General features: G+C 38.6%; 1 protein-coding gene across 5 annotated transcripts in view; it reads left to right on the forward strand.

The window, feature by feature from the left end:
- LOC309720348 (VPS10 domain-containing receptor SorCS3-like) overlaps positions 1-26,917 on the forward strand; it is a 55,555-nt gene that overhangs the window by 20,097 nt on the left and 8,541 nt on the right. For 2 of the 5 annotated variants that reach the window (XM_082557188.1, XM_082557189.1), the window contains exons 3-24: positions 9,459-9,558; positions 9,716-9,874; positions 9,998-10,071; positions 10,900-10,964; positions 11,595-11,713; positions 14,595-14,684; positions 14,943-15,122; positions 15,605-15,751; positions 16,641-16,743; positions 18,255-18,331; positions 18,427-18,518; positions 19,304-19,411; positions 19,657-19,774; positions 19,896-20,029; positions 20,618-20,731; positions 21,316-21,487; positions 23,634-23,820; positions 24,086-24,219; positions 24,589-24,712; positions 25,024-25,136; positions 25,360-25,494; positions 26,291-26,390. In XM_082557188.1, the coding sequence (XP_082413314.1) occupies positions 9,459-9,558; positions 9,716-9,874; positions 9,998-10,071; positions 10,900-10,964; positions 11,595-11,713; positions 14,595-14,684; positions 14,943-15,122; positions 15,605-15,751; positions 16,641-16,743; positions 18,255-18,331; positions 18,427-18,518; positions 19,304-19,411; positions 19,657-19,774; positions 19,896-20,029; positions 20,618-20,731; positions 21,316-21,487; positions 23,634-23,820; positions 24,086-24,219; positions 24,589-24,712; positions 25,024-25,136; positions 25,360-25,494; positions 26,291-26,390 (2,645 nt within the window). The other 3 variants (XM_082557190.1, XM_082557191.1, XM_082557192.1) reach the window with 3 other exon arrangements.

Genomic DNA, 26,917 nt, shown 5'->3' on the forward strand with positions numbered 1-26,917 from the left:
AAAGGTTTAGCTTAACTAATAAATTTACATGTAAATTAAAAAAAAACACAGCATCACTGCTGTTTGTAGCTTGCTGCTACAATTCTTTTAGATGCACCGAGTAGCAGGTTAAAAAATTGCTTCAAAATAATGTTGTGCATTGGTCTAAATTGGCTGTGTTCGTGTCACTGTTTTATGTGCATTCTGTAGCTTTATTGGGAATTCAGCAAAGTACAACATGCAAGTGCAAAGAGATTTGCAGAGAAACAAATGCATAAAACAATAATGTTAACCACACTAGCTGTGCACAGTGCTAGCACTTATAAGGATTTTCTTATTGTTGCGGGGAGATTGCCACCAAAATAAAAGTAATCCAGTGACTTTTTATTTCTTGCATTGTTGGGTATGCATGTGTTCAGCAGCAACAGATAATTCAGAGTGTTTTGTCCATTTTGTTTGAGGGTGTGCCAAACTTGCCTCCATGTGGGCAGTATAACAGTCTGCTGTGTAGTGGCACAGATAAGTAAGAGAAGAAAATCCTGAACTACAAGTGTTTCAAACCGTTCAGAAGCACTATTTTCCATGGGAGGGAATAACTACATTTGTCCTCTCTTACTTTGAAAACCTTTTACATTTACAAAAAAATGCCATGTAACAGACTAAAGGGTTAGAGGAGAAACTCAAAAAGCATAATGTGAGCACTTTAAGTTTTCCCTACTGAAAAGAAAACCTAATGAAAGAGGATGAAACTAAATATCTAAATCAGTTGAAAGCACAGAGAATAAAAGGCAATTCTGGCTCTAATTTAAGATTAAAAGCTATATGAAAGGGGATTTCATCACAGCACTTGAAAGGAAGTCTTCAAAATTCCTTCCTCACAGCCTTCAATGTACAAACAGTATGAAAGGAGAGTTATTACTCTTATACTGTAAGCTTGCAATGTGTCCATTACGCAGAATAATGTTGTATTCAAGGACTGTAGTCATGCTGGATGATTTAGCCCTTCAACAACAAAGAGCATATTCTATATTTACTGATTAACATTTTCCATTACATACCTGGACTTCATTAATTGATTCCGTACCTGGTTTTATTACATGTCAGTGTATCGTTTAAATCAGCTTGCAGAGACTTGTTTGACATGCAGGGAATTGATGTTTAGTCTGCATGATGTCTTTGTCAGAGTTAAATTATTTCTGTTGCAGATTTCTGTGAGAACTGCCTGATTATTATCCCAACTTTTCACTGCAGAAATCTGCCAGACTTGGCTCTCATAAATCATATTCCTTCTTTTGACGTTCATGTTATCTTGTTGGTTGTCAAAAAGCTTTAAAGTGTGAGCTTTCCTTAATGATTTTGAACGCGCGAGTCTTCAAATTAGCCCCGGTGTGAAATATACACCATCTTACAGCGATGACAAATTTCCTGATAAAATCCCCAAAACGCTAAATGTATCTTGTGGAATTTTCTCATAAAAATAATTTTCTAACATTTGATATTATTCACCAAAGTACAGTCTTGGCTAGCAGTCTTGAGTCACACCTCATTTCTTTCTATTTTGCTAGGAAAATGGAAAAATAGGTTCAGCGGTTTATTGAAATGTGCACATGCATATATAGAAATTCAGTATTAGGAAGAAGCAGAGTTTGCACCAATCTACAAAGTTTGTAAAAGTTCATATTTCAGTATGACTATCTTCATTCTTCAACACACATTTTCAAAAAAAAATCCCTTAGGCGAGTTTTCTTGTTATTTCTTCAAGTATTCCTCAGGAATAGTTTTCCAGACTTTCTGAAAGTCATTCAAAGCTCTTCTTTGAATGTTGCCTGAAGTTTGCTCTTTAACCCACACTGCTTGAACAATGTTGAGGTCCGCTATCTCGGTAGGATAATCCATAACTGATAGTGTTCCATTGTGTGTTCTTCTATCCAGGTATGCCTTTACTGCATTGGCAGTGTGTTTGTTTACCAGCAATACTATATAGAATACTATATGTTAATTATAACATTAATTTTGAACAGATCTTGAACAAACAGTGGCTGAAATGCAGACCTAAACCGTGACAGTGTCCACCATGTTTAAAGACTACTATAAAACACTCATATTAGTACCTCTTCATGTCCTGTGTCAGGTCTTTGTTGGATTTTTGCTTTTAGATACTCTTTCTCTGCTGTAGATAGTTTTGTAGACCTGGCACTTTTCCTTTGTCCTCCATTTCTCCAGTTTCCTCAATTTTCTTGAGGAAACACTGCACAGCATGTCAAGATTTTCAGCTAAGAGCTCTTTGCAAATCACCTTGTTGGTGCAAAAATACTATTTAACGCCTGTCAAACTGTGTTGTCTTTGCCATTGTTTGTAGATTCAGCTAAAGAAATGGGAACAAATCATGTGTTTATGGAACAGGCTGCTTGTAACAAAGTGCCTAAAGATACAATTTAAAACAGTTTTTTCTGCGAAGCTGTCTGATGCAACACCTTTTTTTTATTTGAATGATTGATAGATCAGTATTAAGAGGCTTAACAAACAAAAACAAAACAAAAGCTACACTGTAAACTGTCAGTTACAAAGACGAGAATCAGTGAAAAAGCAGCCAATGTCCAGTTTAAATTAACTTTAAAATAAATTCAGAAAGCTTTGAGAACTATTGCTCAAGAACACTTTAACAAATACAAGAAAGTCTGGGTAAAAATGTAAAGGAATTAGGCTGTGCTAAAGTCTTTTGCACAATATTGTACGTTATGTGTATTCCTGAGGCCAAACAACTTTGTTCAAGAAATGTCCTATAAGGTATGGGTATTTCTTTTAAATATTTGCACAACTAGCTTTTAAAAAATATGTTGCAGTGACTTTAGTTAGCAATCTTGTGTTTCTTTACTATAGCAATATTTCCTAGTAATCTATAATCTTAATCCTTTTTAGATGTAACATGTCTGTAATTTAGTCCACAGCAAAATATCTACCTCATACAGAAGTGCCATGGCATAATAATCGAATGCATGGAGACATCACAGTGATGTCTGTCTTTTTTCTGTGCACCTGTGTTTTGCCTCTTTATGTTTCGTTGCTTTTTGCATGCAAACTCAGGTATCAATTCTGCCACACAGCATGGACGCCCACTCATACAAAATGCAAGCTCAAATGTAGTTATTTGGCAGTCTATAGTAACATTAATTTTGTAGCTGGCTAGCAGACATGTTATTCAATTCAAGCAAATCAACAGTTTACATGCCGTGTTTTGGGTAAATGTCTAAGTCACATAAAGCTCCCCTGACAATACAAATCCTATGTGAATAGTGTTGTCTGCTCTTTCCTTTGGCTTTATTGGAACCAGTAGCTGATCAATAGAATCAGCAGTGTGATGTCATACACTAGCCTTGCTTTCACTTTGTTGGCAAACTAATCATTGAGCCAAATGTATTAATTTGCTTCGACAGTGGCTTCACCTTCACTAGCTGATGTCATCCTTCACTGCACCTTTTTTGTATTTCAGCTGTTCCTTCTTGTTTTTACAGCTTTCATGCAGCATGCATTTGTATTGCCTACTAATAGCATGTTTGTCAGCAGTGATAATACATATCCTGTCTCTTGCATACTTGTTTCTGTGCATGTGAGTCCTCAAGCTACACGATTGTTGCTAAATTACATATCATTCTTCATATAACTACTGTTAAGGTTCAAAATTGAGGAGGGAGAGTACAAACCACCCATGGTCCAGAAGGTCTTGGTCCAACAATGATTTTAATGAACACACGTGTGGGAAGACACTCTGTACGCAGACAGCCAGTAGTCCTTGACTTAATCAAAGCATGAACAGATATTTTATAGCATCAGGGTTTGATTTACTGACGCCCCTTCATGCGTCACAGATACATTTTATACATAGATCAGATCAACACCACAGTGACTTTTAACCCAGAAAATCATCTTCTATTTTCATGGCTGGTACTTTCCGTTCTTGTCTTAAAGTGAATTGTTCCTCTTTCTTGCCGAGACATGACTAATCTCTCCTCTAAATAAATCTAACTCATGTGTGTGTATGTGTTGACCTCACATGCTCTTTCTCAATTCACCTGTTGCACTTTTGACCTTTCACTAGACCAGAAGCTCACTGAGACTATGTGTATGTCTTCTACTAAATAAATGTTTTAACCAAGAACCTCTACTTAAAACCTTAATATAAAATGATCTGATATATAAGTGTTTTGTAAGCATGTATTGCAATTCCTTCTATGGCTCCAAGTCACTTGCACAATAGATTGTCCGGACATCGCGCCGAACAAAGCTTCCGACCCCCAATTAATTGACCGAGCTCCAACTCTTTAATAAGCACAGATATGCATTGTGTATAAAATAGTCATAACTGCTTAAGGCCTTCTTAAAGCTATCTGTTACATTGTTAAAGCCTCGTCTTAGCCTGCTGCTCAAAATAACTTTCACTTCTGCAAAACTCTCCAAGCCTGTTTCCTGTCCTTTTACTTTTAGCCTTTCTGAAAGACACACACTGTTCAACCCCTGAATGCAATATAAACTCCAGATTATATTATTAATGCAATGGTAATAATGATGATTATTTAACAATAGCAGTAAAATAATTTCCCTGCTCCACACTCCCTCTCTCGACCTCTGGAACACCAGAGGTCGCAATACATTGCGTCCTCGCTCAGCAAATCAGACAACCTCCCGTCATCTACTTGGTCCAGTAATAAACACCAGCTCCCATTCGAGAACACTCCATGTGTAAGCTTAGGTTTTCTCGGTCCCTCTCTGGTGGTCTCGGACCTCGAGATCTCCAGGATCCTCGCCCCTCCTGTGGTCGCCGAGATCGATCTTCTGCAAAGGAAACAAAACACCTTTTCCTGCATCTCCCTAACTTATCCTTTTTGGGACTCTGTAATCAAAAGCCTGATCCTAATTATGTTCTTAACTTATTGACTTATATTTATATATTCTTCAACGTTACTCATCCCTTTAAAACTCTCTAAGCCCTGCTTTCACGTCCGGTTGCTCGCTCTATTTTCCCTTATCTGATCATCAACATCCTGTGCACAAACTGTCCACCTTTTTAACAAAAAATCATTAGAACCAGCCTATTTTACTAAAAGCTCCAAAAGAAAACAACCACTTTAATCAATTAAGTTTAAGCATATAAGCAACTACTCCTGTATACATTTCATCATAGCTAAATGCTGCCTTGAAACAACTCCTGTGTGTTAACACTAACTTCATTTTAAAACCTCACGTTTCCTATGTTATAACCCGTTTTTGGTATAGCCTTTTTATTTCATTTGCTCCCTTTAATGTAACAATACCTTCTAATTCTAATTTATCAGACTTAACCAAAATATATGCTTTCCTTCCTCTTTGATCCTTCTTTAAGTTCAGTCAAAAAGCTAAATGAATTTGAGGCCTTTTGCCTGGAATCAATACTGTCATGTGTGTTTCTTAACTCTGTGTCTGTAAGCGTGTGCAATCCTTCAATAACTTCAATAACTCATATCAAAAAATGCAATATGTATAAAAATCATTTCTATTTATAAGCTCTCCCCTTTATCCTAAAAATACCTCCTATGTAATATCTGTATGTGTAAGCCTACATTATAACCACTACTTCTAGAAATCAAAAAGAAATCAAAGCTGTTCTACTCCTTCAACCCTCACTAATTTTCCCTCTAAGAATTATTCACAGCTTTGAAAAACCGGCATTGTATCTTCTAAACAGGATTCAGTTCTGTCATGGTCCTGGGCCATGTTGGCCCAGTATTCTTGGTTCCTTGTATTTTCGCTCCTTATTTAGGCCAGGTTTTCTGAGGTGTCCTGTTGTGGTGTTCCCTAAGTGTTTTTCCCTTTGTGACTCTTACCCCCTTGTGCCCCTCTGTGTATTTATGAGCTCTCGTCTCTCTTTGTGTTTATTCCATGTTTCCCCCAGCCTGTTATGTCTGTGTTCTCCCCGTGCTCTCTCTCCTCCTGTCTGAACCTCTGTGTACTTCCTGTTTTACTTTGACAGTCTCTCGTCAGTATGCGTAATGTTGTGTTCACTCCTGCCCTGTCTCGTTATGTTTATCAGTATCACCTGTGTTCCCCACCTGTGTGTAATCTCCCTGTATTCTCTGGGTGTATTTAAGTTGTGTCTTTTGTTATGGTAGTTGCTGGTTCGTCTGTGTTGTTTCCCCTCGGTCTCCCTGCGTCTCTTGTGTATTTCCCCGGACCTCCCTGCATCCTCGTTTCTGGTTTGTGTTATTAGCTTACCCAGTTTAGGTTTCCGGTTTCTTGTTTTTCCACCAGTGCTGTTTTGTGCCCACCGTTGTAAATAAATATTCACCTGCACCAGAGCTGCCGCCTTTTGGGTCCTTTTCTACAACTCCACACGGCTTGCCCCGCAAACCGTGACAAGTTCACTTTAATCCTTTAACCTTAACTTAAAAATAATAGTTTCAGTTTTACCATATCCAAATGATCAAAAACCCAAAAGGTCCTAAAATGATCCTAAATTATTAAACAATTAAATTATTAAACCCTAAACCCCCCTTTATCTTGATACATTTCATGTGTCAAGATACTATACAAAACTTAAAAATGCTCAGTTTCCCCACTCATGATCCAATCTATGTCATAAAAATAAACTTAAAACAGAACAGTTATCAGTCATGTGTTTCTTCAATTAATGGTAACTGAGTTACATCAAAAAATATTTCCCCTTTAGCATTTGGCATTCTCCCAACAATATACTATAATCCCATAATCTAACCCCACTTAATAAAACAAAACAGAAATTTTCTCTGGTAAAAGCAAATTGTTTGTCCACATTTATTCATCCTCACATTCACTCACACATTCACTCCATATTTTTGCTAATAGTGGAGCTTCCCGCGTCAGATTCTCCACCCTCAGCAAAATGAGCTCAGTCATTTTTATTTTCCATAGGAAAATATTTCTTTATGCTTTTGGACTGGATTGACTCGCATAAAATCCTTTTTACAGGGACTTACGACCTGAATAGTCCCCAGGTAGCTTTCTCCTCAGCCAATTGTAATCTGGAAAGCCCCCTTATATTTGCTCTTCCCGAGAATTTTCATCGCCGTTATTCACTGTTGCAGGCCTGCTTAAAACAAAAATGAGAAAAAATAGAGCTGATTATTAGCTCATAAAAACAAAATCAAAATCACCTGACAGGTTTTCTTTAAGTGCACTGTTACAAAATAATGGGCCCAATTTTAGACATGTCCATGTTTCCCATGCATGCACAATCACTTGGCAGGTTAGTATTCATCATATAATAATTTCTATGCACACTATTCAACTCCAAAACATATAAGCCTAAAAGCTTGTTGCTGTTTATAATTTTCAGGTGATGTTTCTGTAATATGAGAGGGAGCAGGCTAAATTGATTCACACTGTTTATTAAGGTGTTCATAATTACTGGACAAATTAATTATCTCAGGTAGCCCATGACGAGATTTAAATAACAGGGAAATATCAAAAACCATGCAGTGACTTTTAGATGTTTGCAAAACCTCTTTGAGTGACTAACAAATAATGAAGTGTTTTGTTAAAAATGGCACAAATTAAATGCAGAAGAATGTGGGTAACCCCTCCAGTTCTGGCTGAACAAGAACAAGATGAAATGACAGTGACTGTTTTTGGAGCAGACGGATGTGTCCGTGGCTGGATTACTAAACACAAAGTGCACCGGGCGGAGGTGGAGGTGGAAAAGGGGTCCTGGTAAGAGCTGCTATAATTAAGGATGAGCTATTTGGACCTTTTAGGGTTGAAGGTGGAGTGAAAATTCCAAAGTTACAAGGAAGCTTTTCTAAGATTCTTTCTTCACATTGTGATACGGGAAGAAGTTGGCAGTATTTAAGAAGGAAAATCAGGAAAATCCTCTATCACATGCATACAAATGCTTCAACTGCTAGCCAGGGAGGCCTCAAAAATGACTTGGCTGTCTTCTTCACCTGTCCTAAATGCTGTTAAAAACCTTTGATAAGTTTTGATGCTTAAACAAAAGTTGATCTTAACAAAGGGCCAAAGAAAAAACAGACTTTTCCTGCCTTAATTCTACTGGAAACACTCCTCAGAGATTGTGGTCCATACTGACATGATAAGCTCACACATTTGATGCAGATTTCTGCCACATCCCAAAGGTGCTGTACTGGATTAAGATCTGGAGACTATGGAAGCCATTTTTTTATGTTCAGGAAACCAGTTTGAAATAATTTGAGTTCTGCCACTCTGCTGGTCAGCGACAATACTCAGGTAGACTGTGGTGTTTAAATGATTGCCAATTGGTACTAGGGGGCCCAAAGTGTGCCAAGAAAGTATCCCTGACACCATTACACCATCAGAAGCTTGAAGCATTGATACAAGGTAGGATGAATCCATGCTTTCATGTTGTTTACCCCAAATTCTGACCATACCATGGGAATACCCAAGTACTCTCAATTTTTTAAATATTCAGACCAGCCCGTCTGGCACCAACAGCCATGCTCCATTCAAAGTTACTTAAATCAAATTTCTCCCCAATTCTGATGCTCAGTGTGAACATCTCTTCACACCTAAATGCACTGACTTGATCGGCTGATTAGATATTTGCTTTAACGAGCAGCTGAACAGGTGTAACTAATGAAGTGGCAAGTGAGCGCAATTGTAGAGTAATTAAAACGTAGCTTCCCCCTTGGAACACAAGTGATGAGTTGCCAAGTTATCTGCAATTTAGACTCCACAGTCTGGAGAGCAAATTAAAGTTTTGGAAATATTTATATAAATACTGAAATTGTATTTTCAAAAATAATAGGCAGATGTTGCAGCTAGTTAGAGCAAATTAAATTAAAGCTGACTTCAAAGCTTTAACTTTTATTAATATTTATTTATATGCATGTACACTGCTGTGCAAATTTGTATGTGACTCAGCATCTTGCTTTCAAAGCTGGGTTTTGCTACTTACCACTCAAAATACTTGGCGTGGCTGCCTGAAGCCTAAGATACAAACAAACAAAATAGACGCCCGCTCACTACTTGCTAAAAGCACCGTGGGGTTACTTTTAGCAGTGATTAATTTTGTCTTTTTATCCAGCATATTTCTGTAAAAATTAGCTCTACAGTTACTACTTGAAAGCCCTGCTTTTCAGCCAAACACCACCCTCTGATTACATTACACATTTAGTCCTTTTATAATCTGAGCTGCAATGAATGGCAGTTTTTAGTGTAGCAGTGTTTTTTAACGCAGCACTTTGCAGGAGCAACAAAACCTACATTAGCATGAATGTAGACTGTGCAAGTAGATTTTCATCCCTTAAAGCAAAAGGCTGCCCGAATGGTAGAAAATCAATCGAAAAAAGTATGGTATACTCTGGAGTCTTCTAAAGAATAAGTGATTTGCAGTTAATGGGCTAAAACATCCCAACACTCTGCTATGGGGCTTTCAAATTTGTCTCTAATTGATTTTTTTCATCAGACATGAAATGTTTTTTGTTTGTGTCCAGATCCACTGATTATGGGAGCACCTACACCAAACTCAACGACAAAGTGGGTTCAAGGACAGTTTTAAGTTACCTCTACGTCTGCCCTACCAACAAACAGAAGGTTAGCATTTACCTGTTGCTTATTACATCTTCCTGGCGTGAAATTTATTATTATTTTTTTTTAAATGTTGTTCTCTCTCTCTCTCTCTCACCTACACATACATGTATATGTGTGTGTGTGTGTATAAATACACATCATCTGGCCCTTTGTACTTTAGATAATGGTGCTTAGTGACCCAGAAGTAGAGAGCGCTGTTCTCATCAGTTCAGATGAAGGGGCGAGCTTTGAAAAGCATCCCATTAACTTCAACATCCTGAGCCTGCTCTTCCATCCCGCGCAGGAGAACTGGATACTCGCCTATAGTCATGACAGCAAGGTATCTTCTGAGTGAATCCACAATGAAACTTAAAGTGGGAATAAAATAATGTTCGATGCTCAGTAACATCTTATTCCTGAAAATTTTACGCGTGATGAAGATCAGCCTGTTTTTGTCTTGCAGCTGTACAGTTCGATGGACTTTGGGAGAAAATGGCAGCTTGTTCATGACAACGTGATGCCAGGCAGATTCTACTGGTATGATTATGTTGACCCCCGTATTTCTTTTTAACTCCTTCTGTACAGTGATTGCAATTTGCATCATCAGAGTGTTCACGACTCTATAGTCTTAGAGGGATCCTGTGACCTCTAGTCAAAAGCAGATCTCACACACAGCAGTCGAGCTCGAAACTGATTATATCCACGTCACGTAGACCTGAAGGAATATGTTTCTTTGTCCATAGCACAAACATGACATGCTGTTTTTGTTGTCGCTGTCATTTAGTAATCTTGACTGTGCGGGCACAAGGCAGTGAATATTGATGTGAGGCCGTTTATCCCTGTTTGTCATAGTATGTGTCAAACCCAGTGGGTTTTTTGCTGGGAAAGAAAGGACATTGGTTGGAGGACATCCTCTCCACATGCATGAACAGTTAGATGTTTGATAAATAAGAAGAGCGCAGCGGGTGAAGCAGCACTCGAAACACTGCATTATTTGTCCACTTGAATACTATTTCTTCATGCACATTATGCCAAATAGTTATTTTTCAAAATAAGGCTGGAGCCTCCTACAATTTTGTAAAAACACACATTTGCCATGGTATGTGTTTATGGGAATGGGGGATGTTTTGCCAAGCCCCCCGCCATGCCATACTACTCTTCTTTTGCCGTTTCCTTTGTTGTTGGTGAATTGAGATTAATTGCCGCTGGTGGCACAGATCGTACATTGACCGATCTACAGGAAATAAAAACATATTGTTATGGGTTTCACAGAATAGTGATGTCCATCTGAGCATTTTTTTCCTTTTCTTGCCCACCAACCTTTTTCCGCTCCTCTTTATTTTCTCCTCCTCTTCTTCTTTCAAGGGCGGTAATGGGGCTAGACAGAGAATCAGATGTGGTCCACATTGAGACGCGCATCGGAAAAGGCCGTGAGTACTGCACTCCAGTTTGCTGCAGTAGCAAGACCCACAGGACCCCTTGCCTCTCATTTAGAGCGAGGTCACGGGCAAGATGAGACCTGTTCTTCTGTTCAGATTGGTCCCTGAAGTCTAGTAAAGCAGAATAGGTGTCTCCTGACAAAAACGGAGAATTTTAGTGGGCTGATGGATGTTTCTTCTCGTTAATCTCCCCCCTGAGTTTCATAGACAAACCTCAGCTTCCCCTTTCTAAACAGCGTGGTCTATTCTGTCAAACCAATTAAAGGAATCTCCTGCATTAGAAATGATGCTCATATTCCTCCTGTGGTGAGAAAATGTGTATCAGAATTACCATACAACCTCTCCTTGTCTGGCACAATAACATCTTGAAATTTACTTTGTCGTGTAACGCTGCCAGAGCTTTGACTCTAATAGTCTTGAATCTAATTTGGATTTTAAAAGTATTTGGTGACTAGTGTCAGTGTTTGACTGTTACACAAGCTGAAAATTGTTCCAGAGCGATGAACTTGGAGTGGATTTTGGATTTACATACTGTATAGCAGCTCCACTGCATACAAAGTACTGTTTGAAGATAAATGGTTGTAATCAACTTCTGATTGATTTCCTTTTGTCTCTTTCCAGGTGCTCAGTATGTGAAGTGCAGAGCCCAGCGATGCACAGAAGGCAACAGACAGTACCTCTTCCCTGGACACGTAGACACCAACTCACTCGTCGTACAGGATGAATACGTTTTCACACAGGTTTGCATAATAATAGATTACTTTCATCGATTAAACTAAGCCAGTCGTCGGCATCTTTTCATGCAAAGGTTGCTGTCTATGTGATTTTTGATTTTCTTTTTCTTTTTTTCATTGTCGTTTGTTTTTATTTTGCTCTCATGTGCACCCAATTCATCCTTTTCCATCAAAACCCATGTAATAGCTTTCTCCAACACACCTGTTCCCCACTGGCCCGATGTGTGTTTTGATTATGTTTTGTCTCGTTCATGTCAAGGCACGCTCAGTCTTTGAGTTTCCACACAGACATACTCCATGCCTGAAAAAGGAACTGTGAATAGACAGGTTGGTGTCCGTATTATCATTCACTCTGACTTTGACTCCAATTAGACATCCACAGTCAGGGTCATTATTAGAAAATTTAATTTTCAAATGCCCTCCACTGTCATTGATTTCCATCCACAGCTATGCAATTTTCTCTTGCTGGTCAGGCTTGATGCATTTTGGTCATCCTTGACTGTACTAACTAAATTTGGGGAAAATAAAAAAATCAAATTATACTACTTTTCTGTGGCTGCTTTCATTTTAAATAAACACCCCTAAATATTTTCTGTTCATTTTAATTTATTTATTCACAGATTTAATCTTTTGATATGATATGATGTTGCAGCAGCAATGCTAGCAGTGACCTAGTTTCACTTTCAACACATTTAATCCACTGACTTGATTGGAATGGCTACAGTGTAAGAATGAAACTGTATGAAAAAAAAAAATCACAGTGTGATTCAGAAATGGTGATTCAATAAAAAGCCCAAATTGCATTTAGCTGAGATGAGATTGACCGTCAAGGCTGAGGCAGACACGAGGAAGATGCTGGTGAAAATAACTGGACATACAGGGAGTGTCTACACGGAGATCTGGTGGCACAGATGACTTTCTTGTGACTTTCATTGCTTGGGGCAGTTGGATTTAACTTGACAAAGAGTAATGAGGTTATCGATTGGGCTACAACGAAATAAGCAGTCTTCAACACCTCCAAAGTCTCTTGGGAGGGAAGGAACAGCCAAGTGCAACATCCTCAAAAATGTGGCCTGGGAAAATGCAGCTCATTGATTTTCGATAGATTATTCCATTAGGGTCCTAATGTAGTGTGTTGGGGGACAAACACCATCCTTCTAGTTGATTAGAAAATAAGCAATCAAGTAGTGTTGCCCTGCCTGTAAGTGGAAGGGAAAGTGGTAGTGCATTAAGATCTCCAAGAAACACTGTAGATAAAGCCAGCACAATTTTCAGTGCCTCTTAGCTTTAGACTAATTGAGATAATGACAGTAATTTCTGTTGTGCTTAATTTTTGTCTGCTTTCAACACTCTGGAAAGCAGTGTTCATATACCACCTTCGATAGAAGTCTAGGCATGCCCTCTTTTCACAACAGAGCGGGGTGCTGTCCAACTCTCATGCATTGCTGTACAAAATATTAGGTACTATAATTTGTTTGATATCTGTGTGTCGTATAGTACAGTCGAGGAGGCTTTTGATTGGCTCCAGATTCAATTTGTAGCATTATGGCAAACTTAAACATATAATCAGAGAGAGGTTGAATTTAAAATTCGATACCCAGAAAAATATTTTTATTATATATTTATATTTTTTACATATGCAGATGTTACTATTTTTATTTTTAAAAATAGTGCTTTATGCAGATGTATTCAGCTTCAAACCTGTTTATTTTACGTCTTTCAGGTGATTTAGAATCATGTTTTTATTGTCAGTCAGAGCTAGACTGCTACTCTTTCTATCTGTTTCCCAGCTTCAGTCTGGGACTTTTACAGAAACACAAGTTTTTCAGACACAAATAATTGCTATCCTGTTACAGATAGGCAGAACTGATGAGGTTTGCTAAAGATAAGGTTTTAAGCATTGTTTTACTGTTGACCATAGCTGCTAGCTGCTAGCTTATTGATGTGGGTAACTAGTGTTAGCTAAACAGCTGACGTTAAGATCTGTTAACAAGTTCAAATTTATGATAACTGTTCAATAATAAAGTGCTGTTGGAACAGGAGCTTCACTGACCTCCTGAAGAGTGGGACATCAGTCTTTCAGATGCTTTCCCAAGTTTGTTATGCTATTCATGTGTTTAGCTGCTAGTGAGGGGAGGGGCTGTGTGAAGCTCTATGTCACCTGAAGGAGGCATAGGTGACACTATTGATATCAATACTGCATTAAAGGAGTATGTAACCTGATAGTAATTATTAGTATCAATTAGCATGCACGTGCTATTTTTTTGACAACCCTGCTGAGTACATATGCTGCCTACTGAAAAAACAGCAAAAAAAAAACAAGTAAGTGTACCATTGCATTTTTTCACAATTTCCACTAGGAGATGGTTTGGTCCAGGATTATACAAAGAGATATAATCCCCAATGAAAGAGAATCCATAGGAGCAATGTTTGACATGTTCGGCAACATGCTTTGAATAACCTTGTACCTTGAAAAAGTGTTTGCAAGCCTAGGAGAGTGCTGTTTTAAAAGAAAACGATGGCCACAGTAAAGGGATTTTTTTCCTTTTTTTTTTACGGCATTTTAGCTACTGATGAAAACGACTTTCACTTTACTTTCTGCACCTTTTTCACTGTACTGTATGTCTTGTAAACACCTCCCATCTCAGTTTGGTTTTCATTTGTCTGATGGTCTACATAGGCTTTTCTATGTAGGAGAAAATCATACCAACAGCAACGGCTATAATGGGAATGTGCAAATAAATTCCACTGAACTAAATTTCTTTTCTTTTTGTATTACTGTGAAAAAGTAACTTTCAAATATGATGTATCTTCTTGACACAGGGGTATATACAGTGCATGTGATCTGATTACAGAGTGACAAAGCTTTTCTGCCTTCATTGCAAAGGTAACCAAGTCAGGACGAGCCAGCTACTTTGTCTCCTACATGAGAGAATCATTCAAGCGGATGAAATTACCTAAATATTGTCTGCCAAAGGTGAGCAACAGAAATAACAACTCCTAAAAGTGTCTGATATTTAGGAAAAAGAAAAGATATTGTTATTGTTTCAAATCACCTTTGTTGCTTTTTGTTTTAAGAGTTAGGTCACATGACTTTTATGAAGAAATGTCACATTTAAGCCTTTTAATGCCATCTCTTCTGAGACTATTTTGTGTTTGTTTGCCTGCATCTGTCATTCTCACCCATTCTGTCTTTCCATCTGTCCATTTTTCTCTCGCACACATCCTACTACAGGACATGCATATTATCAGCACAGATGAGAAGCAGGTATTTGCTGCTGTCCAAGAGTGGAATCAGAACAACACTTACAGCCTGTATATCTCAGACTCTCCCGGGGTCTACTTTATCCTTTCATTAGAGAACCTGAGAACCAGCAGAGGACCTGCGGGTAATCTACTAGTGGACTTTTATAAGGTGTGTAGTTAGCCTTGTTTATGGACTGATGTTGGCACTCCACCACTTACTCCCTTTCCTGTTACTGTGCTGGAGAACTGTTAATTTATGAAGCTGTCGTTATATAGTAGGTTTTAATCCATTAACATTAATCCTAATAATACATTTTTATAATGAAAAATCAGAATTTTGTTGGCAGTATATTTTGTCTGAACAGCTACTAAAATATGGTGCATCGTTACACAGTAAACTATTTAAAGCTGTTTTGAATTATTAACAATAAAACTTTACATATTTTGCTCATGATGCTGTACTTTTAAAGAACATTTTTCAAAACATGAAATATCCTTTCATAGAGTTTTTTTTTTTACAGTGCCATGTATTTTCAGCCTGCTTCCACTGAGGCTCAAAAGACGAGTCAATAATTATAGATTGATTTTCTAAACTAGAAGTGAAAAGGGCTTTGACAGTAATGAATGCATTTTTGTTGTTTTCCTTCTTAGGTTGAGGGGATAAATGGCATGTATCTTGCCAACAAACTGGTGGATAATTACATAAAGACTTTCATCACATACAACAAGGGGCAAACATGGTCCTTGCTGCCAGCTCCTGCCACTGATGTGGCTGGAAATAACCTTCACTGCATTCTGGTGAGCTTGAGCCTTTGGGCAGGAGTGAATGAATGCTCTTATTCATGCAAAATTAAGCCTATGACATGAAACATTCCTCAAATGTTTCAGCCTCATCAGCTGTGTTTTGGATGTTCTTGGAGACGAAGCCATTTTTGCACCAGGCCAGGTGCCAGCCTCAGCATCGACTTGTCTTTTTAGTCCCCTAAATGACTGAAAAGATGCTTTGTTGGAATATTCTTATTATCAGTTTAAGTCACAGAGTGTCATTGCATTACATTTTAGGGGTCTAGACTTTCCATTAACCTCTGAAACTGTAGTCAAACAGGACTAATGAAAGTTAGATTGCACTGAATTACATTATGTGGCTGTGGTGTTTTTCAGCAGGTATGATGTTCACCTAATCCAGTCAATATGTTCTTCAGAGACCATTTAAAATCATGTACATTCCTCAATTAATAGCAGGCTATAGTCTTTCTGTGTGTCTTACAAATGACCACTATGCTCTCTTCTGTTTCCTGACCCCCTCCTCCAACTTCAGCCGCATGAAAAGCCTTATTGATGTTTTTCGGTACGCTTTATTCGGGGAGATGAGTGAAATGATTTGAATCAATTTTGCCATTTTTATCAGTGCATCTTGGGGAATTTTAATTACATGCCTTGTTTGCTTTAGAATGAAACAATTCAAATGCCCTCTGTGTCCCCTCAGCCATTTCTTTTTTTTTCTCCTAGCAGAGGAGATGAGAGGAACAAAGTATCTTTGTTTTATAAATGGTGTCTGAAAATGTTAACACTTTTCGCTCAACGGGAAGAATAGTTTGAAAGCCGAACTAATTATAATTGCTGCTGTTAAGATCTGAGATATATATTGTTTCAACTTGTGCTGTATTTGAATCCGTTTTGTTGACAGCCATTTTGCTCACTGCATCTTCAACTGGAGATGTCAGAGAATCCTTACACATCCGGACCAATCACCAGCAAAAAGTCTGTTCCAGGAATCATTGTGGCTACAGGTAGAGTTACATTAGGACATGAATTTAAGGTGCTGTGCAAAAGGCTTGAGTCTCCTCTCATTTTTTAAATAATTTGATAGAAAAATAGGAGATAGATGCACTGGAGAACTGAAACATGTGCACATTTATATGGAAATTAAATATAGAAGCACAGAGTTTGTACAGTTCATTTGAGCTTGAAAGTCAGTAGTTGATTTAAACTTCAACAAAGTCTGAGCTCTGTTAGGCAAGCTTCCTTATCATTTCCTTAAGTATTATAGAGGAATTCTTCTCCAGGTTTCTTCTTTGGACGTTGGCTGCCTTTTGTTCCATTCTCTGTCAAGATGATCCCACATGGCTTCACTAATGTTGAGGCCTAAGATTTAGGGAGGCCAATCCATGGCTGATGGTATTCCACGGTCTGTTTTTTACCCAGGTATGTTTTTTTTATATTGACAGTGTGTTTGGGATCACTGTCATGCTGAAAAATGAAGCCGTTGTTTTCCAGACACTTTGCGGATGGTGTTGCATGGTGAATTGAAATGTGTACTTTTCTGTGTTCATAATTTCATCAGTTTTGAGAAGATCCTCAATGCTGTGGTAAACCATTACAGAGTCTCCACCATGTTTTACAGATTAGTATAAGACACTCAGTGTAGTACCTCTCTCCTGACCTCCTCCATACATGTTGATAATATTGAGAATTTGAGGAGATGAGAGGAATTTGAAACAAAAACTTCATATCACTCAATTTCACTGGTAAGTGTCATTGCTATCCAGACCCATTCAGGTGTCGTGTAATTTTGACAAACCTCAGGCTTTTCTCCCTTTTTCATTTACTACTTTATACCTGTCAAAATGTGTTATCTTTGACATTTTTTGTAGATTCAACTAAAGAACTCAGAATAAATTGCATGATATTGTGACAAAATTGCTAACGATAATAGTTTAAAATTGGTTCCTTGCTTCCACTGATGTGGAGACACAACGGTGGTTCATGTTTTGGGTAAGATATTTGTTTTATTGCTGAAAATGGTCAGGCACAAAAACTGGACTGAAAAGGAGAACGATTGCAGCCAATGTCCAAAGGAAATCTATGAAATACCTTCAGACAGCCTGGAGAACTATCGCTGAAGACCCCTATAAAAATTGCAAGACAGTCCCGTATCCTCTGCAGCCAAATATAAAGCAATGAGCCATGGCTCAAGACTTTTGCACAGTATTGTAGCTATTCATTGTTTTTCAGGTAAATACATTGTAGCAGTTCAGCTAACACACAATTAATCACACAGTGCCCTCTTTATGTCATTGAAGTCAAATATGAAAACTTCTCAGGCTAAATCTGATATTTCAGGTGAGATGATTAGATCAGGCTAAATCGTAAACTGTCATTTTCCTGCAGTGGAAAATGAGAACGTACATAGCTTCTGAGTGATTTCTATCAGCTGATTGTGCACATAGGTGAGTTATGAGCTATAGTGAGTCTTTGCTATGTAAATGCTGACTGAAATTATGCATGTTTTTGGACTCAGGGAATATTGGAACACAGCTGTCCTCCGCCAACCTTGGGATGTTTATAACATCTGACGCAGGAAATAGCTGGAGACAGGTGACATCCATGACACGCTTTGCATGGTTACCTTAAAGAATGGTGCTGCCTAATAAAATGAGCAAATGTGTCTCTTTTTCAAATTTACGATTCAGATTTTTGATGAAGAGTACAACGTTTGGTTTCTTGACAATGGAGGAGCTTTGTTGGCGGTATTGCAAGCAGCGGCGCCAATTCGACACTTATGGTAGGTATAAGCTTCTTCAGTAATCTCTAATCCCATAAATACTGTAGATAGAAACTGTAGGTGTTGGGGTTGTAGTGGGAAATTACACGAGTGCAATTTTGTTTGGGGGGTGCTGCATATGATTATATTTAATGTTTTAAAATGCTGATGGGCCAAGTTTGCATGATTATTGTATCGGTGCTGCAGCTTCAGAACCGTCAGAGTCATTTCCAGCGGAAGAGAGTCTGTTACAGCTTTGTACTCGTAGTTGGATATGATGGTTTGAGTGCTTTTATGTAAATGAGGAGTAGAGCAGGGTGGAAATATGAGACTCAGAATGCCCTCATAAGTCCCTCATATTGTGGGAGCTCTGTAACACTATCTACTTTGATGTCCCTGCACACTACAGCCCTGTCAAATGTGATTAAGCTCCGAGAGAGGTGATTTGAAACCCCCCAAATCTATTTCTAATGTTACAACCTGAGTCATATCTCTCTTTTCTGTTGTCACCTTCAAAAATCTACCTGGGCCAAGGAACATTTGTTCTATTGTTCAGTCTGTTGTCAAGATAATTTTTCACATTGAAGAGAATTCAAGGTGCTTCATTTTTCACCCGCGGCAAAAGCTAAATGAACTCAAATCTTTTATCATATTTCTTTGTTCTTGCTTTTTGTTTCTGTAACCTGTGTGCTTGTGATGTTTAATGTTACACGCACAGAGAAAACAATGATTTTATCTACTACAGCTAGATAAACAACGGTAGGTAGATATTCGTCCACTGACAGTTGTTGTCTTCCTTTACGCAGGATCAGTCTAGATGAAGGAAAGAAATGGGACCGCCACAGCTTCTCCTTGGCTCCTCTGTATGTGGATGGAGTTTTAATGGAGCCAGAGTCTGACAATCATATTATCACGTAAGGAGACACATGGGTAGCGTCCAAGAGGAATAGAACAATATCAAATCTGAAGAATTAACTCTTGTGTTGATATAAACAAGGAAAGGTTCAACTGATTAACTTAGACTTCTAATCAAGAGGAATTTTATGTTGCCTGTTAACATTAATGACAGACTTCAGATTGCAGGTGCTGAATATGATATCAGAAAACTGCGTGTCTATGTCTCAAGATAATCTTGCTTTTCTTATGCATCATCTTTCAGTTTCTTTGGGCACTTCAGCCATCGGTCAGAGTGGCAACTGATTAAGATTGACTACAAAGGCCTCTTTAGCAGGAGATGCATGGATGGAGATTATCAGACATGGTACCTGCACAACAAGGTAACAGGATTATTAATCACTTCTGATTTATTAACGATTCGAGCGCGTGTTTGCACATTTGTTTCTTTCAGACTTGTGAAAAAGAAGACAAGCTTTTTTTCTTTCCTTCTTTGCGATATAGGGAGAGCTCTGTGTGATGGGTGAGAAGCAGATCTATATGAAGCGCAGGCCAGGCAACCGTTGCATGCTGGCCCAAGACTATTCCAGGATCTATTCCTCAGAGCCATGCCCCTGCACAGCATATGATTTCGAATGGTAATGGCTTGTATTCAGTGTTCCTAGCAGGGAATATATTGTAACTCACTTTTTTTTTTATCCCCAGTGACTCTTAATTTCTTTCATCACATGTTTACCAAACAGCCTCTCTACTTTGAACATCTAATTCAGTTGTGTGTAATTAGGGCTGTAATAAAAGAACAAAAGTATCAGTTTGCAGAACTTCATAAGGCTTAATATCCCTCTTACACGGCATATTTACAGAATAACCAATATGACTCTGTTCATCGGATATAATTATAGTTTGAAAAATATGGATCGGAGTTAAGAACTTTTCATCGCGCTGCTGTGATTTGCATAATGTCAAGTGACTTATTAGAATTCAATTAATAATGGATCGTTAAATGAATTTTAAATATCTTTTATCCATCTGTCTGAAATTCTGTTTGATCCCACATGTCTGACAATCATGTCTCTAGTTATGGTCTTAAAATATGCCATGAAGCTCCAAATGCAAAGCATTTGCCCCACTACAAAAGCGTGGATAGCTAGATTACTCTGAGTAGCAGTGTTTATCATTTCATGAAGTTTTTTTTTGCTTTGTTTTGTTTTGCTTTGCTTTGGCAGTGATTATGGATGGGAGCGCCAGGCAGATGGGAATTGTTCCCCTGCTTTTTGGTTTAATCCAAACGGTGCGGCTAAAAGCTGCAGCACCAGCCAAAGCTTCCTAAACAGCACAGGGTAAGTGGCCCCCAGTGTTCAGTCCATCACAAAACAATATCCCATTACACCTTTTTTGTCATGTTGTGTAGTACATAAACAGAAAATAATAGTTTACTTCCTATTGGTTGAGAAATAGGGCTCGGAGGGCCCAATCTGCATTATTTCCCAATTCTAAAATATATAATAATTCATAATGTATAATAATTCAAAACAGGTTTTTGGTTATGAAGCTTTTTTACATTCAGGAAACTGACAAAATTAAGTGTGCTCATAGAGGTCTGTATTTCAGCCTGCCAAATGCACAGTATGTGCTGTTGCTAGGTGCTATTTTCCTGCACTAAATTGCAGAAATAAAACTGAGGAGCATCTTCCAAGCGGAAATAAATAAAAAATAAATGTGATAGTGGTGAACAAAGAAAAAAAATCTTTTGGGAAAAACATTTTTTTCCCCTCTTTTTGTAAATAGCTGTGAGCTCTATGAAAATTTACTGGCACTTAACAGTTAAGTCTTTATGTTTTTTGAAAACTGGTAAAACATGTATCTAATGCTGGGTTCTGTTATGCGATGTGACAATGCTCTTTACTTACTCTATGCTCAAAAGGTATCGGAAGGTTTTGTCCAATAATTGTAAGGAGGCAGGGAGGAATGTGTACTCGCCCAGGAGGCAGCCGTGTCATCCCAGAGCACCCCGGGGCCTCCAGCTGTCTACCAGTCAGGGAGAGCTCAGTTCCCCTGTTGGAAGCAACGTTACTTTTATGGTCTCCCTCAATGAGGTGAGTTATTACACCTAAAAGTCACTGCAGTGTAAGAAGAAGCAGATATTGCATAATGAACCAAACCCAGGCTAGTGCTCTCCTGCTTTTTTTCCCCTAATTCCTAAGCTAAATGAATGACTCATTTACTTTTCTCTTGCTGTTATATAGAAGTGAGGATGTTATGTTGAATACTTTTCCATTTGTGTGTGGTAGGAGGTGGTAGGAGCAAATTTTAAAGAAAAGATCTGCTCAAGTGCCCATTAAATCAGACATGCTATGTCCTCTTTTTCAGCTACTATATTTTGTTGTTTAAATATAATTTATGGTGACAAACTGAACCTCCTATTAAAACCTGTAAGAAACAATGTGCCTTGCTGGAGATGGACACATTTACAAAGGATGTTATTCTCAATTAATGATGGCCTACAGGCTAGCATAAATGATCTGAAATAATTAGGGACGTAAAAGATGTAAAAGAAAAATGTGAAAACTGGTTTCAGAGTTGATTGTAATAATAAAAAACTTTACTAAATGGCGCTGACAATCAAGGTCACCTTACAAAACATAATTAATAGTAAATTATGCAACAGAGAGGACAGCAAATAGAACAACTGATGTACAGTTGATTCCAGAAAGGAAACGTATATAAGCTTGTTTAAAAAGATAAACAAAGCAAAAAACGGAGGGGCTGGGAAAGCTGCATGTTACAATATCATGATGTGAAAGGCAATAGGATCTGCATCAGTTCAGATGAGTTTAAGAGATTGAAGAAGCTATTTGAGCTGGTGTCGTCATCGTCTGCCAGAAAACAGCATCGGATTCCAGATGTCGTCCATCGGTCTGGCTCGCTCGGCGGGAACTGGGAGCCTACGAGGAATCATCATCCAGTTCTCCATGAGGCACGACTGAGATTCATTTTGGAGGAGAGAGAAAAAAAGAATATAATAGCCAGTGATAGAAAAGACCACATAAAAGGAAGGAAGACGGTTTCTTAATTTCTTCCGAGGTGTTCATTGTTTCATTTTCCTAACCCTAACCCAAAGAAAAGAACGTCGATTTAAGCCCCCTCCTCCACTACCCAGAATTGGATAAGCAGTTACAAAAATGGATGGAACTGGAAATGATGATGGTAGTTATCAACCTCATTTAAAAGTAATCTGAAATCTCAAATTATTCTCAGGAATATTTTGTAAGACTTCTCTTCTGGGAAATATGTATTGATTTTTTCAAAAGACAAATGCAGAAAAGAGAAAAGTGTGATATTCAAAATACTAATATATACAACGTTGATCTATTTATGACTAATATATTCACAGCAGCACATTACTGCACCAAAAACCAGATCTGAATGCAATGTGTGTACCTTGTAGGATTTACATAGATTGCCCAAAAACTTGAACGGCTTTAACTCGAAGGTTATCAAAAAAAACAACCTTTAGCCTGAAAAATGGATGTATTTATGAAATATCACCTCAAACATTGTTTTTCCTTGTTCCCTGTTCCACTCAAATTTACCTCTTTTAACATAACATAGATTTGCACCTCTTTGTAAGTTCATTAAATGTAAGAAAAAGAAACAATTTGAGGTTAGTTAAGGAAGAAGTTAGTCCTGAGATCTTATTGTTAACTAATTTAATTGGAACTAGATTCTTCTGAAATGCCTGACAGGGTGTTGCTGAATGTTTTTAAAGTGCGATTTTTCATAGCTTTGATCACCACAAATGAAGTTTATTTGATCTTTTGTTTCAGCGTGGCATCTCACTACAGATAGCTCAAAGCCTGAGTAATAAAACCAAAAGTTTGTTGTTAAAGTTTCTGTAATTTGTATGAAAAACACTTTGGTGATGGCAATGTGTCTGTTTTTGAGTGATCAGCTGGAAAAATGACACCAGATTATAAACTCCTCCATCTTACTTTGGGACTCTTTCATGACCTTTTTTGCCTCTGCGTCTCTCTTTTCACATTTCTGCTTGTTTTCTCTGCTGAATTTCTGTCTTTTTCCATTCATATTCACCTTCAAAGTTTTTATGACACAGCCTATATGACATCTCAGCTCCAGCACTTCAGCGGCAGACTGATCGTTCTTCCCTTGCATGTGGTCCAAGTGAAAGTATCCTGACCTAAGCCATGATGACAGATGCTATGTAATACCATCTGTCCACAGGGAGACTCGCTGAGGACCAGCATCCAGCTAGACTTTGGAGATGGCATCAAGATCACGTACTCTAACCTGAGCAGGGCGGATGATGGCATCAAGCACATCTACAAAACGACTGGGATTTACCGCGTGACAGCTACTGCAGAAAACAGTCAAGGATCTGACAGCAGCACACTGTTTTTACACATCACCAGTATGTGAATAAGAAACATCATTACTGATTCCTGAGGCTGTGCAGATAGCATAAACCTCTTTTCTTTCATGGATAGTCACGTTCCCGCTGAATTGCATTTCAGTCATGGTTTTACTACTTTTATGCATTTTAACCTTGGAAAATGCAAAAGCACACACCTGAAGCTAAATGTACATCAACTGCGATCACAATAATACTTTTCTTGCTGGCTGCATTCATTCGATGCATGTATGGATATATGATGGCGTATTTGTCATCGCCGCAGGTCCACTAGAGCGGGTGTATCTCTCCGCTCCCATTGTAGCCGTCAGAGGGAAGGAGGCTAATCTGACTGCAGTGGTTTGGCCGAGCCACACCAGAACATTGACCTTCTTCTGGTGGTTTGACAACAGCTCTGAGGTGAGACGCTTCTCCTCCTCCACCTCCTCCCACCATTCTTCTATACACACAAGGCATTTATCCTTTTTACTGCTGCTTTTTTCCCCATCTTCCCACTCCTCCCTTGATGTCTTTGTGCTCTTGTTTGTAATCTGAAAGTGTAAATCTACACAGATCTCCCCACAAATCATGGAAAAAGTGACAGTATGTGACTGCCCTGTGCCATTCTGGAGGATCCAGCTTGGATGGTTGATTATATTTGCCTGAGATTGATTGTGTTCAGCGCAGCATCCCCTCATTATACAGTAGATATACGTAGTGTTCTATATTCAGCCATGAGGATGCAGCTTTTTCTGTGCATTTCTCTGTGTTTTTCCTTTTGAAATCCAGCCCATTATAACCTTGGAGGGAAGCATCTCACACACATTTCAGAGCGAAGGAAAAAGCAAGGTCACGGTCCAGGTTGCTTCTGGGAGCACTGTAATGCAGGATTCAAAAGTTACAACTGTTAAAGGTGAGTGGGGGAGACAGTCTTCAAAGCACTTTAATTGGAGAGATGCCTGTTACATGAATATGCAATATGCTATCTCAGGGAAAGTGTGATGCCTCTCGGTCAGCGCTGCAAGCTTCGCCACGTTGATGTCAACGTGGACTTATCTAATGAATAAAATGTCACGGTATGCGAACACGAAATCTCGAGGAGCAATTAACTTCAAGGCAGATGTTGCCAAATGAAAAAGGACAAAACTGCACATCAGATTAATCAAAACCTAAACTAGAAGTAGCGTTAATATTCTAACAGACATCACTTCACCTTTTTTCCAGAGTTCTTCAGGTCACTGCTGTTGTCGTTTTCGCCAGCGCTTGATGAGCACAATCCTGACATCCCCGAATGGAGGGAGGACATAGGCCGTGTGGTGCGGACAGCTCTATCACAGGTACATCAGTTCCTAAGAGATCTTTCCTGCAGTTGACAGCGAACACCAATGGCTTTCAGGGTCATTACTATTTTATACGGGTGCGCTAAAATGACACAGCAGTCATGATGTTTTGTAACCCATGTGTTCTTCTTTTATTTTGTTTAGGAGACACATTATTTAGTGTGAATTTAGCCTTCAGAGTAAAGCCATACCTGGCTGTCGTGTTTTCGCGTCACTGCAGGTGTCTGGGATTCATGAAGATCAGCTGCTGGTATCTCTGTATCCAGGGCTTCCAACTACAGCAGAGCTCTTTATTCTGCCTGATGAGCAGACATCTACTGAGCACAAGAGTGGGAGCGAAGCGGCTCTTGAGATGGTAAGAGCCACAATAATGTAGATCATGTCAGCTTTTATGTAGAGCTGCTGTTTCCTGGACATTAAAGATACATTGTATTTTGGGTGGCTGTGGCTACAATGTAGCTTGCCATCACCAGTTTGTGAATGTGTGTGTGAATGGGTGGATGACTGGATATGTAAAGCGCTTTGGGGTCCTTAGGGACTAGTAAAGCGCTATATAAATACAGGCCATTTACCATTTACCATTTATATTTATGCTAGATATTTAAGAGGACCTAAAGGCTGTTAATAGGATAATAAGACTGTTTGTTCATATGGCATGTTTCCATAGTTGGTATTTATTTCTTCTGTTTTCCTTCTTCTTCTTTTAGCGTATCCCTAGCATCCTCCTCTGTCACAAAAGCACTTGCACGTCCTCCTTCACTACATCCTCAGTAAAACTCTTAACATCTTCAGTTCTGCCACTTCCATCTCAGGCTCCTGTCTTTTTGTCAGAATAGTTGATTTTTATTTCTTTTTGTTAAATGATCTTGAGCAAAAGCTTTTGAGCTCACAAAAGATCCGCAGACTGCTTATTTTGCTAGGACTCAAACAAAGTAAGTGCAAAACGCAAGACAAATGCACTGAAATGTGTTAATTATCGGGCGAATCTTTGAACAATGGAGAGAGCCAGTCAATGGCGCCACCGGCCATTATGCTAAGCTGAGCTAATTATTGTATCAATCTTTTCTTTTCCAAAAATGTCTTGCTTGTTCATGAAATTTTAATGTAAACCTTTGTGTTTTCTGTGTGTTTTTGTTAAAATCCTGTGACAGATATCAAATATTTTTGTCACTGCACTGAACCAAGGCCTGATCCAGTTTGAACTGAAAGCTGACATTCGCATTATTGTGTACATGACTCAGCAAACTCTGGGTAAGTTTTCAGCAGTCGTTACATTGAAACCCTTTTAGAGATATGTGAAAACAAAACACTCAAACAGGCCCTAGGCTTATTTTACGGCAGATTAATACAGCATGTCTACAGATCCACAGAGCATTAGATAAGATGTGTCTTCGTTAGACTGGTTTGACATTGAATTTTAACAACGCTCTGAAAAAATAAAGCAAGGCAAAGACAAAGTGTTTCCTGAGAGACGGACAATGCTGTATATCACAGGATTTAAATATCCTTCACAGAGTGCCAGTTTTGCACCTGAGGCTATGAGACAGTAGCTCTCTTTGAAGTCAGCCAATCAATCACATGATTGACAAAGCAGGTGTTTGATATGCACGGGAAATTCACAGGGTCACCGGGTCATTAGCATATCGTAAAAACGTGTCGATCACCTCGCGTGTCTTTACCCTTTTCATCCACCAATGGATCTGTCTTCATTTGTGTCTGCATACAAAGGTCTGGGTTGCCTTTAAAATGATCGGGAAAGGTCAAAGACTTCATAGGCT

Source organism: Aulonocara stuartgranti, assembly GCF_965226115.1.
Source record: "Aulonocara stuartgranti genome assembly, chromosome: 13".
Classification (NCBI taxonomy): Eukaryota; Metazoa; Chordata; class Actinopteri; order Cichliformes; family Cichlidae; genus Aulonocara; species Aulonocara stuartgranti.